The sequence below is a fragment of the Spermophilus citellus genome (genome assembly GCF_964194105.1).
Source record: "Spermophilus citellus genome assembly, chromosome: 1".
Lineage (NCBI taxonomy): Eukaryota > Metazoa > Chordata > Mammalia > Rodentia > Sciuridae > Spermophilus > Spermophilus citellus.
Window position 1 is genome coordinate 158,906,772 of NC_138182.1, and position 13,926 is coordinate 158,920,697.

General features: G+C 43.9%; 1 protein-coding gene across 9 annotated transcripts in view; it reads right to left on the reverse strand.

Annotated features, from left to right (window-relative positions):
- Window positions 1-13,634, reverse strand: part of FAM193B (family with sequence similarity 193 member B) — a 32,260-nt gene extending 18,626 nt beyond the window's left edge. For 2 of the 9 annotated variants that reach the window (XM_081270378.1, XM_081270373.1), the window contains exon 1: window positions 12,741-13,632. In XM_081270378.1, coding sequence (XP_081126504.1) covers window positions 12,741-12,950 — 210 coding nt within the window. In that variant the 5' untranslated portion in view covers window positions 12,951-13,632. Of the gene's footprint in view, window positions 1-6,790; window positions 6,852-11,673; window positions 12,008-12,740 lie in introns of those variants that run through there. The other 7 variants (XM_081270376.1, XM_081270374.1, XM_081270368.1 and 4 more) reach the window with 7 other exon arrangements.
- Window positions 13,635-13,926: the final 292 nt, after the last annotated feature.

The window sequence follows — 13,926 nt, forward strand, 5'->3', positions numbered from 1 at the left end:
AACTTGATCAAGTAATCTAAGTCTGAAAGTTTCACATAGAGGGGACCTAACTGAAAGACTAATTGCATTTTGGCCCCGATTAATAGTTTTTCTATATCCTGTAACTTTGTAGTCCCCTCCCATGGGCATGGCCATGTCACTTTCTTTGGCCAATGGTATGTTAGCAAAGATGCCGTCAGCATAAGTGTGTATGTGTTTCTCCTTGTTTCCTTGCATTGCTAGGCTTGCTTACTCGTGCATCTCTGTCACACTCCAAGGCATTACCAGGCTGGCTGCCTAGGATGTGAGAGTGGCTGCAGAGATGTATGACGTGTAGAGAAAACAGTCTTGCTGGCTAATCAGCCAACTGATCAGATATATGTGAGCAAGCCCAGCTAAGAGCAGCCAGACCTGTCCAGATCAGCAGAAACACCCAGGCAGGCAGTAGACTCAGGAGAAATAAGTGTTATTTTAAGCCATTAGGTCTTGGGTCTTGGGGTGGTTTGTAACAGAAAAAGTAACAAATATACTTTCCAAACTTACCCTCCACTAAGTATTGTGTTTGCAGAGGGCATCACCCTCATCCTACCAATGAAACAAATGCCACCATCTGTCTCTAATAAAACTGCCTATGAGTTGGCATCAGGGTATCCTTAAATCTGTAACAATTACACTAACCTGTGTCTGTGGTTTCTCAAAAAAGAAAGAATTCAAACAGTAGTACCAGGAATATAATGAAACATTTAGGGAAATACATGGAATTGGGAGGAATACCAGAGACAGAAATTTTACATGTGGAATTCATAAAAGATACTGCCTAAATAGACTCTGCCAAAGGAACATCTAAAAGAGAAAGGCAGTTGTTCAGTGTTACGCTGCAAAATGGACTTATTGATGGTAAGTATCTCATGAAAAGGTGGAAAGTTGATGGTATTTAGAGAAATTAGGGCCAAGGAGGCCTTTTTGAGAACTGTACTCAGGATATTTTCCACAGCTGCAAGATACTATAGTAACTCTGGGTGGAAGGGGGAGGCTAAGGTGCATGTCTCTCTCTTTCCCTGTAAGTATAGCAACTATATCAAGGCAAAAACAAGGACAGGAATTTTACAATAGTTTCATTTCGTTTGCATGTTAGATTCTAAAGTCATGTAAAGATGAAAATAATACTTGTATGAGTAAAATTAGTCTTGAAATTCTTTTTTATGGAAGGGGAATGGGGGTGCTGGTTATTGAATTCATGCATTTGATTTTTTATTTTTTTAGTACTAGGATTGAACCCTGGGGTCTTGTATCCGCTAGGCAAGTGTGCTACACTACCACTGAGCTACATCCATGTCCTGAAATTCTTTTTTTTTTTTTTTTTGGTAACTTTAGTTGCAGATGGACCTTTATTTTATTTATTTATATGTGGTGCTGAGATTTGAACCCAGGACCTCACACATGCCCGGCAAGTGCTCTACCACTGAGCCACAACCCCAAACCCCTGAAATTTTTTATATGGCCTGTCAAACATAATATATATGGTTTTGTAGGTATGTCCAAGAATTCACAGGTATAATGAATGTTTAAGGCAATATACAAAAATTGTTTCCTTTATTTTCTTTTAAAAGCAAACATAATTTTCAAAAGTGAAGTGTGTGACCATTGTGATTGTACTTAGTGCCGAAGTACTTGTGGGAGGCGCTGGGGTGTAGTAGAAAAAACAATAGCTTTGGCATTAATCCTGGGCTACCATCACTTTAAATTCTACTTATCCTTTATGTATACTCATCTGTAAAGTGAGATTAAGTCCTAATTTGCAGGATTAGCTGAGAAATAAATGTGATAGTCTAGTAGTAGACATGTAATAATATTCTGCTCAACATAAGGCACTAATCATTTACATGATGGCAACAATGGGAAACAAAAAATGATCACTGTTTTTTATGGAGTGTGAGAATTTCTCATATTGGATGAATGTAAGGTGGCTTGTCAGAAAATATTTTAATCTCTGACCTTGTCCTCATGAAGTCATCCTTAAATTTCCCAGATACTCTATGTACTTTCCTACCTTATAACTTTGCTAAAATGGATCCTTTGCTTAAAAAGCTTTTCCATCCAGTGTTTCCCAATGAATAGTTAGGCAGGGCTGAAAGGCCCAACTTAAATCCAGCCTCCACTAGGCATTTCTGGAGAGTCCTATTTGCAATTCATTTCTCCTCCCCCACACTCCTCTAGCACACTGTGCCTTGGTCACACTAGAGCCTTCTGTTTTATTTACCTGTACCTTCTGTTCCTTCTACCAGACATAGGCACCAGGTCTGATTCCTGTCAGGACGCTTAGTGCAACATAGGGCCTGGCTCAGAGCACAGCTCAGCTGGGCATATACTAGTTCAATCAGATTTGTGAGGTGTCCCCATGTCAATAGAGCTACCAAGAAGCTTAGTGAGATGGTGCTTGAAATTACCGTTTCTGGCAGAGAAAGGCCCACATCTCTCCAACCCTGTATCTCTACTCAAATGGTTCCAATTTCTAGAGTGAAAAAGTAGCGTATTCTTCAGGGATTCTACCCAGTTAATGAACATTAATGAAATGCCCCCAGTTAATGGAAATGATGCAAATCTCTCGAGACAAACTGGTACACAAAATAAGTGAATCAGCAATCAATAGAAGTCACTTTATAGGACAGGCTGTCTTCACAGGTAAAGGAAGAAACACAGGGCCTGGAAAGCTAATTAAACTCTAAGTGAAGTAGGGATACCACCTGTATTGCCTAAAGTTGCCCAGAGGACTAAGTGACATTAGAGATACAAATCACTTAGCTCCAGGGATCCAAGGGAGTAAGCACTCATTTCATTATCAGCACCCCTTGGCTGTTTTGTTCTGATTAAATTTACACTAGAAATTAACTTGCCCACTTTCCTGAGTTAATAAAATAAAGTCCTGCTTTCAGGTCCAGGCAGTTCAGAGGGGCCAACCCTTAAACCTAGGCCCTGAGTGGCTCCTTCTGAGTACAACGAATGCACTGTGGAGCTGTAACTTTTCTGACAGTTTCATCTATCAGGGTATTTGCCAGGGTTATTGAGGATTCCAAACCCTGGAGATGTTACATTGTCAGTAATATGACTGTTCCTTTAAAAAAAAAAAAAAAAAGTTGTGAGGGGTGAGGAAGTCCTGGGGATTGAACCCAGGGCCTCACACATGAGTGCTCTACCACTGTGCTATACCCCCAGCTCTTTTTACTTTATTTTTGAGACAGAGTCTTCTTTTAAGTTGCCCAGTGTGGCCTTGAACTTGCAATTTTTTGCCTGAGCCTCATGAGTAGCTGTGTTCCTTCACATTTTTGCTTTGGAAAGAAAAGTTCTTCGTTCAGGGTTCCCTTTGACTGCAATCTCCAGCCATTTTTCAAATTCTGGCAGTCATGATCCCTTATGCCTTGAAGAATCATTCAACCCAGGCTTTTAATTCACTGGTCTCAAGATGTATTTTTATCACCTGGCACAGTATTCCACACACAAAGAAACTGAACCTTGTCAATAAATGTTCATCGAATGAATCCACATTTTTCTTCATCAAAAAGGCTGATGAATTAAACCTTTCTTCCTCCTCCTTCTCCTCTTTTTTTTTTTTTTTTTTTTTTTTGGTGGCTTTTGGGATAGAACCCAGAGCCTAGTGCATGCTAGGCAACTACTTCACTGCTGAGCTGTGTTCCCAGCCTGGAAATGGGATTTTAAAACCAACAGCCTTGTAATAGTTCCTGCTCTCCTTGGATTAAATTTTAGAGTCTCTGGGGAGTACAGTTTTAGCTTTAGCAAAGATGGGGAAGGGGAAAGGGATTCTAGTAATTTTGGATCTGTTTAAAAAGGTTTCAAGATAATTCTGCTTCACTGAACAAAACCAAAATCTCTGTAGAGAGTAAGATAATTCACAAGGGATCCATGCTGTAGAACACACATCCCCTGAGCAGCGAAGGAGCCAGGTGAACTCTAGATTGAGGCAGTTGCAAGGTCCAGGAGCCTGGCATCTGCAGTCATTAAAACCATTATCTCTGCTCCCTTACCTGACCAGGCCCAGACTTTTCTGCCTTGGCCTGAGAAACATTAAGTTAGGACAATCTAGTTTTTCCTGGATAAATAGAACATCAAAGGGAAAACTATTTTTTCACAGAGCACCATTTTTACTTGAAGGAATGATTAATTTGTTATGCAGATATAGATACTGGGCAGACATTTTCTTAAAAAAATGAACAAATGAACAAAGTGAGTTTATCACTTCAAGGAAAACAACAGGCAGTATTTGTGGTCAATGATAAAATTCAAGCTTTAAAGCAAAAATTAGAATTTGGGAAAACTTGTATCCATCACTATGAGGTTGACGGCCTCCCAAGACTTTTCTGAGGAAATCAGTGATGACATTAACAAATGTTATCTTTTGGTATTATAAAATGAAACAAAAGCATTTGGAAGATCTGCAAAACTCAATGAATCCATTTTCCAAATGATCAAAAGCATGAGATTACAGAATTATCCATTGGTAAAATATTCATTCCAAGTGTCAGACAATGAATTTTAACATAAATGGGTACAAAGATTTCAGATAGTGGTGTCAGATTCCATACTGCAAAAAATGTCTACAATTACCTGGAAAGGCCACTAAGACATCCCACACTTTCTAACCATATATCCATGTGAGGCTGGATTTTTTCACATACTTCAAAGAAAACAACATACTGCAACAGTTGATACAGAAGCATATATGAGGAACTGGCTTTACTCTAATAAAGGAGTTTGCAAAAAAGAAACCGAGCATTCTTTGGGGGTGTGTGTGTGTGTGTGTGTGTGTGTGTGTACGCGCGCACGCGCGCATGTGTTAGGGATTGAATGCAGGGCGCTCTACCACTGAGTCACATTCCCAGCCCATTTTATATTTTTATTTTGAGACAGAGTCTCACTAAATTGCCCAGATTGGCCTTGAACTTGTGATCTTCCTGTCTCAGCCTCACAAATTGCTGGGATTACAGAGTTGCTGAAATTTTAGGCACACGCCACCATTCTTGGTCCATGTTAATCTTAAATGAATGTTGACTAAATATTTTTTACACTTTCACAGCTTTAATAATTAACTTGGCAAATATGAATATAACCAACATAAACAAAAGCTCTTTGAGGCTTTCAATAATTTTTAGGAACGTAAAGGGATCCTGTGACCAGTACTTTGAGAATTGCTGATGCAAAGCCTCTCTAGCTTGTCACACAGTGGGTATAAGCCAGGCAACAGTGATTAGTATATAGTTATATATACTAATATATGATATAGTTCATGGCATATCTGGATAGCTCTTTGGGGGCATGATTGAAGTTTTCACCTTGGTCTTTCTGTCCAAAAGTGTCAGAGAATAATCTGGGTTACCAGACCAGGCAACTACCAAGGACTGCTCTGAAGCTGTATCAAATTTCCAGCATTGAACCTGGTATCATTCCTCCCATGGGGTTTCCTTTAGTCCCAAGTGTTAGTATGTTTGCACAGGTTTTCCCCAAGACACATACTGTATCTAACCAGCTACTCTGCAACAAGTTCTAAAATCTATTCTGAAACAGCCCACGAGAGCACTCTCCTCTCAAGGCACCAAACTCCAAGAGTCTCCCTGTCACTAAGACAGGCAGAGGACAATAATAGTACCTAAAATTCCCTTTGAGAAGCAGAGAAAATGATTATTACCTAACCTAGAAAAACTCACCAGGCCAGTTACTGTTGCTCACTATTCTATTCATTACTTCAACAAAGGTTCCTCAGAGCTGGTATCTCATGTCAACCATTGTGTTACTCCTCTCTGGCAACTTCCCTAGCATCCCTTAAGATCCTAGTCAAAGCCAATGAACATTTTTGCTGAACCAGGATAAGGAGAACTAATTCTTTCAGTGTAGTACCTATATTCTCCGTCACCAAATGCCTAGAAGAATTTGAGCTGTTTGGGGGCAGGGAGTGGATCTTGGTCACTTACAAAGGTCCAGAAACTTAGGCTTGGCTTGAACCTAGCACATTAAGTTAGGACAATCTAGTTTTTCGTGGATAAACAGAACATCAAAATCCACTTTTTCATGGAGCACCCATTTTTACTTGAAGGAATGACTAATTTGTTATGCAGATATCCACTGAATATATGAAAACTTAAAACCCCTCTGGCTCATGTCTCAGCTGCTTGACACAAAGAAGCCCCTTTCCCAGCATGCTATGCTGAAGGCATGGCTACACCACTATGATTCTCTAATGAGGGGGTAATCAAAGATAAGAATCTCAGGCCAATCCAATGCTGGCAATCAGAACTGCAGTTAATTCTCAGGGAGCCAATCCAACCCCACCTCAGTGGCCTGGAACTTTTACTCAAACTCCCACTCAGGTTGTAGCCCTTCTAAGAGGTAGAACAGGCTTTCATTATTATAAAGACAGCTGGTGGAAAATATAATCTGGTAGTACAAGCTGAGTTGAGGGTAGGACAATGAGGTTATATGACCCTCGTGACCCTCTATCTCTATTACTACCTTATTGAATTTTCTTCTTGGGTACAAGTAGCCACAAGAAAGAACCAAGCTGCGGATTTACCTGGATCCTTGGGCCAACTGCCACTTTCCTATTCTAAACCCAGCCCAAGTTTCTCATGGGGCAAAGAGCATGAACTTTGGAGACACAGTTGAGAGTTCAAATTCTAGTTCTGTCATTTTCAGTATGATCTTGGAATGTCTTTGAGCCTTGGGTCCCTCAATTTATGAAATGGGAATAACACCATACTTCACAGAGTTGTGAGGACAGAAGGAAATAAATTATGTAAAGTACCTGGCCTGGGCCTGGCACACAGTAGGTGCTCAATACCCGTTAGTTTCTTTCCTCTTCTGCCCTGGAAGAAATGACAGGGAAACTTACTAAGTGAGACTTGCCCAAACCAAATTTATTACTTGAAGCACAGGATGGAGGACTAGACAAGTAATCTTCAAGAACTCTTTGAACCCCCAGTCCACGTTATATAACATGGCTGTAATTTCCTAATAAGAACCTTCAGTGTTTGTCGTCCCTCTAGCCCCTTCTTTCTGTTTTAGTTTCCCTACATCACTTTTCAAAATAGAGGTATCTACTCATTTCAGAATGAAGGGGGAAATCACAAAGGGCGCCAAGAGTATTGGGTAGAGTATAAAGGGGAGATGGCCATTAGGACGGCACATGTTCTTCTCTATGCTGCATGCAGCTACTCAGCTGGTTGCTGCCTAGAGTTTGAAGAATGAGGGTGGTAGCATGGGCACAGAACCAAAGGACACAAATGCAGGACCTTCCTGGGACACAAGTATGCCTCTGCTCAGAATTTTCTGCTTCTACACATCCTGCCAAGGACCATTAAACATTCCTTTTTTCCAAATATGTAATGCAGTCACACCTGCTGTACCCCCTGCCTCAGTTTAGGTGTCACATCCTAAGTCCACAGGAAGAATGAATTGGGATTCACCCTGGGATGAGCTAACGCTTTTTTGTATCTTTCTAGAAAAAAGCTGATCACAATAACCTAGTAGTTGAAATTTATTTCTCCACAATACTGTTTGATTTCCAAGGGCAGAGCCTTGTCCCAAGAGATACTATATTCCAGTCATTTAGCAGAGGCTATAGAACATCACAGACATAGGTAAGCATTTTGATATGCTATGGGAAATTAGCAGTTGAATATCATTAATAGGGCAACAACTGGAGAAATGGGGGGAAGGCTTCTCTTTTTTTAAAAAAACTAAAACTGTTTCTATTCCTGCTTATGAAAAAGTTCCTCCCTGGGTGGCCTCATTCTTTAAACAAAACCCTAGGCCTCCTCAATTCAGCAGTTCCTAGACCCAGCCACATTCAGAATACCTGGGGCACTCTAACAACAATAGATTTCTGGGTTCTAGACCTGGAGACTCTGGTTTTGTAGGTCTGGGATAGGGTCCAAAAAAGCACAGGGGATCCAATGATTAGTTAGGCAGGGGTGAGGAAGCTGTGGAATCAAGTAATCACAGTACCTCTCCCACTGAGAATTACTTCTTCACATGTTATCAGAGAGGATTTACTGAGGCACATGCTGATCAACTTCCTACTTAAAACCTTTCATTGATTCCTCACTGACCAAACTACTTGGTGTGGTGAAACAAGAGCCCTGCTAACTTCTGCAGCCTGATCTCTCCAGGCTCACCCATGAGTCGGTCAGTGCTCGTTTGCGGCTCTTTGTATGTGCTCCTTTCCTTCTTTAGACCTCCTTCTCCCACTTTGCTTTCTGGAGAACTTCTTCTCAACTGTGAAAATTAGGCTCTGAGAAGCCCTTTCTGATCCAGCCTCTGGGCTATCATGTCTTGGGCATTCTCAGCACCAAGCATCTACAATAACCATAGCTACCATTTGTGCGAAGTGCTTGACAGAACCCTAACATTAACCCTGCGAACCTGAACTCACTGTCATTTCAAACATGAGAAAACAAACCAAGAGGCTGACTGAAACACTTTCAAAGGCCAGTTATGAGGATGTGGTTTACGAGGATATGATTTAAACCTTTACTCAGAGGAAGCTGATACAAACATTCTTCTAGCATTACTGCAATTACTATATACATGGTCTGTAGACCATGAGCCCCTTGTGGGCAAGAACCATGTCTCATTTGCTTCTGCCTTTACAGCTAGTTCAGGGCCTGGTACAAAACAGGGGTCAGTTAGTGTCTGCAGAATAAACACCAGAAGAGAGGATAATTGGGCATCACAGCATATTTATCAAGCCTGAATTAAATGAATGAGTGACTGTCACTATGGCCCAGTGAGGGGACAGGGGTTAAGAACAAAGTCATAGAAACCCTGATTTTTAAATTATAACTTAGTTTAACAGACCTGTAAAGACCATACACAATACCACAAAGATGAATTAATACTGTCCATGCTCTGAAAAATTCTAGGTACAATAAGGAAAGGTGTTAGAATCTTAAGTATCCATCTGATAATGGACATTAAACTTATTATTCTGGGACATTTTAGGGAAATTAACCTGGGTGGTTAAGCCTTCATCTTCAAAGACTGATGGCATTTTTACACGGCAAGTCTCTACTGGCTTATAAAGAACCATTGTGTGGCAGGGCTGCCCCCTCAGTATCACTTCCTCCCACTAGTATGGAAGTAGTTCGGGGCAGGGTGGGATTCTAAGCAGGAGGTCCCTAAGGGTAGGGACTATCTCATCCTTCTGTGAATCCCAAATAAAGAACCTGTTGCAGAGAGCTTACTGAGTGAATTAAACATGAGATGGTTTTAATAGAGACCAACTGATCATCTGCTCCAATTCCTGAGGAAACAGGTTTCCTCTGAGCAGAAGGAGAACTGGGTCTCGAGTCCCTTAAAACTAAACTGGACAAAGTCTCAGGGGACACTGTAAAGAGATCAGCATTGAAGAGGTACATGAGGGGTGGAAGAACAGCATGAGCTTACACCCACCCCCCTCACTGCTGGTTTACATTCTAGCAAGTCTCCTGGGGGCTGAGTATACAGCTGGAATACAGCAAAGTAGTCTAAGAGAGACCAAAGACAGCTAGTAGTTCTAGCAAGTGAGGATATTTAGGCTTTGGCTGGCTGGTAAGCACAGTTCCTGCCACCTCAGAGGAATCTCTATGTACTAGGTGCTCTGCATGCTGCTTCGTATTCTCTTGTGCAGTCACTGATGAGGCTCAAAGAAAGAAAAAATGGTCTCAGAATCACAAAGCAGAAGGCAGAGCTGGGAGTTCAACTCAAGTTGGTAAACACTATTCCCCATAGTCTCCTTCAACTGTTTTTAAGTTTTGTGTGTTTTTTTTTCCCTTTGCTAATAGGCAGTACCTGTTTTAGTTTGCTCGTGAAGTAAAAGGATTTATGCTCTTAAGGATCAGATCAATGTGGTTTAGAGGCCTGAAAAAATTGGAAGGACTTTTGGGATTTCAATTAACCTTGAGGTCTTATATTTAAATGTGTACCAGTTATGGAAATGAGTGAAGAGGCCTAGAAAGAACCAGAGAGGCATAAAGAGCACATGCCACATAAAGGCAGCAGTGCTACTCAGATAGATTACTATCTCGTGGAGATGTGGGCCTGGTATTACCATAGTCTTAGTTTTGAGAAGAATTCACATTTGTGGGAAACTTCTTGATTTTTTAAAAATACTAGTTCACATTAAGATAAAAACAGATTAAAAAAAAAGTGTGGACTGGGAGTGGTCTTATTTGCTGCCTTTGGACTGGGGTTGCCATATGACATAAGTTTGACTTTCCTTATCCAGTCTATGTTCAAGTTGGGGTGGGAGCCAGAAATCCTCACCAAAGGCATGCCTGTGGACAGAACAATGATTGATCCCCCACCCTCTCACTAGTACTTTTCACCAGCACACAAAAGCCTGTTTTTGAATCCAGATTCCACCTCCAGCAAATAAGTGGAGCACAATCAGAACACAGTTTGTCAATGTGTTTCATTTCTGTGGCTATTAAAAATTCCCCAAAATACAAGAGTGAATTTTTTTGGCTTCATACCTATAGTGGAAGTCATTTGGGCAATTTTAGTTTATTTTTTGTAGTACTGGGGATTGAACCCAGCACCTTGCACATGCTAGGTAAGCACTCTGCCACTGAGCTACATCATCAGTCTTGGGAAAATATTTATTTGGGTATCTATTTCTTCATCTGAAAAACAGGGTAAATATATAAATATATCCCATTCAGTTTGTTCATTAACATTTGTTAATCAATGGGTATGGGGTATGATGGTGACTGACTTGGTTTTTGCAATCTTAGTTTATATATAAAAGCAGACAAATAATTACACCATAGTTAACCCATCATATTTGTGCTAAATGCTCTGGAGAAATACAGGGGAGGTGGACGATCAGGAGCAAGGTATGTCAGGTGCCTATTAGAATAAATGAATGAATTGACAGGTCACAAATATAAGAATGTGGTAGACCTAGATATCAGAAGAGTTAACGAAGCTTATAGCCCTTGGGAAAATTGTGTCCTCAATAAAACTGAATGGTTAAGTCATCATCAAGTTTTTCGGCTCCTCTACATGTCAGGGACCCTAAAGTACTGTATGATCTGAATGGGAAGGAGAGAAGAAGACAGACATCACTCAGGCTCTCTCCTTTTCCACTCTGCTTTTTGGATAACAGCACTGCCAAAGGGGGTCCAGAGTAGATTAGAGGAAAAAGCAGACTCAGGGTTGGAAGCCAGACCCAGGAGGTCTCCAGGTCCAACCCAGGGAGTTTCCTCTGGAACTGGAGTCAGCTGAGGGTAGGAGGTGGGGATGAAGGTGGGGCTTCAGATACTCAATAAGCAATGACAGCTTCATTAATTAAAAATCTCACTGTAATCTGAGATACAAAGGAGACAGCACTAAAACTAGGTTATAATAAGCACAGGCTCTGGGCTGATTCATTCTTTCTCTTATTTACCTAGTTAGTTCATCTTTGTGTCGACAAGGCCTTGGCCTAGGCATGGAAGATCAGATATATGACATGGTCTGGGTTCCTGTGGAGTTCACAGTCCAGTGCAGGGAATAGACAGATCAACACAACATTTCATCACATAATGGGGAGTGCTACCAGAGGGAAGCACAGAGGACTGTGGGCACAGAGGGGGCACCTGACGCAACTGGGGAGATCAGGGAAGGCTTTCTGGGAATAGTACCCCAAATGGCATCCCCACTCACATGCACAATTCCAGAGATTCTACTAGAAGGCTGTCAAGAGCCATGCCTTCTGGCTGCACCAGCCTCCCAGAGTCCCCTGCTGCCCGATGCAGTGTCTGCAGAGCCAAACGCATCTTCTGCCACGCCTCATCCTCATCCGGCGCTGCATCCGACCCTCCAAGACTCCTGCAGGGGCCTGCCTTCCTTGGCAGGCTCAGCCAAAAGACCAACTCAAAACTCTTTTGTCAGAGCAAGCTTAGGGCGAGCCACCCAGCCCCAGGAACCACAACCCTCCCAGAGCAACTGTGGCCCCTGCCACCCCCGCCTCACAGTGAACACTGGCAGGGTACCTCCTATTATCTCCTCTGCTCAAAAGAAAGTGACCTTCTGCCAGGTGGCAAGCTGGAAGCTTTCGAGAATCCTCCTACTGCTCACTCTCAGCAGGATTCGCCAAACCAGGGATCTGAGGGGTGGGGCGGGGGACGTCTTGTGGGACGTGAGTATAGAGGGGAGAAAGGGCAAGTTTTTCTGGGTTTCCACCTCAGGTCAGGAGCCCCACCAAACAGTCCTCTGGACAGCCTGGCTGGCTGCTCCAACTGCCTTGCTGGGCAGGGAGAGGAGGGAGTCCCTGGAGACTGATGCTGGGGGCACAGCTGCTGAGGGGCAGCGGCTAAAGGCAGTGCAGGGGAACAAGCAAGAGGCTGCCTTGCAGACTCCAGCGCCCTGAGATGGCCTGTGGGTGGGTTGGGGAGCAGGTGGGCCCAGGGCAGAAAGCTGAGCTGTGGCCTCAAGACCAAAGCCCAGTCCAATGTGGGTGTATAGCCAGAACGTTTAGCTTCTGCTCCAGCCCGGAGGCGGCGGGAGAGGGGACAGCTTCAGCCTGGTCACAGGAGGACCGGCCAAGTCTCGGCTTTGGAGAGAGGGGTTCAGCTTCCACTCCCACCCCAGGGGGAGAAAGCCTCAACTCCCGACTTGGGAGAAGGCTCCGGCCCCAGCCGGGCAGGATGGTCCATGCCCAACCCCGCCCCACTCCCGCTCCGGGGAGGTGAAAGCGCCCGACCAGCTGGAGTCGCCTCGCTCGCTCCTACCTGCAGGCCGGACGCCAGCTTGGACTCGTCCTCCTCTCTGGGGCTGTCGTGGTCGGGCTCCACCGGCGCCTCCGGGGGCCCTGCTCCCACTCCCGCTTCCAAGCTCGGCGGCGGCGGGGGCTCGGGTGCTTGGGGCTTCTGCAGCCCCGCGGCCCGCGCCCGCTCGCGCCGGCCCGCGCCGCCGCTCGGCCTGCTCCGCCTCCGAGTCATGCTGCCGCTCGCGCCGCTCCCTCGCCCCACTCGCGCCGCCGCCGCCGCCGCCGCCGCCGCCGCCGCTCCCCTCACAGGACAACAGCCAATATGGCGGCGCCCGGCTCCCCCTCCGCCCGCTGCCAGGAGGTCAGAGGGCACTCAGAATCTGCGCCGCCGCACTGGTCCCCGACGCTTTCTGCGCCATTTTTAATAAGGTCCACGCCCTAAGTTCGGTGGAAGGAAAGTCGGCCTGTGAGACACCCCAGCTCCCAGACCTCCCCGCACAGGTCTTCAGGGATGCGACTTGCCGAAGAAACGTTTGTATTGTTGTGGCAGCTGCGCTGCGAGGGCCTAGGAGTTTAATAATTGCCTGTTAAATGGATGAATGAATTAATTTCTGCTACGATACTTTCACACTCGTCCCTGACTCCTCCCAGCAGCACTTGAGTCTGGTACGGATCATTCCCATTTTGCAGTGGAGAAACCTAGAGGCTAAAGCCGGCCTGTGAAAGATTGCTGAGCATCATCCAGCCAGAGATCCTGGGCTCGTGGTCTGCTTGAGCTAAAAGAGACCAAGGCATCGACTGTATCTTTATTCGTAATGCATGGTTTACTGGATATCCAATTCAGTCTAGTGTGCTTAGGACTGCTGTACCCAGACCCAGCTCCTTCTCCTGGAGTGACGTGGAACGTGGACCGTTAAATATATAATTACAACCAGTGTGATAAAAATGAGATGACTGGGGCACGTGCTAGTTCAGCGTTCCAAAAAAGTGGTATGTGCAAGAAAGGATTTTGAGTGGCACACAAAGGAACATTAAATTTTTTAAATTTAAATAGGATTCCCCCCTCCTATTTCTTGGGAATATAAAATACGTATACAAGGTAGAAATTTTAAAAAGTTTTGAGTGCTGTCTGCCTCATGTTTGGTCCAGTGACATTCTGAAATGGTTATATGTGTAGTTTTGCTATAGATATCACCAACAGGAACAGA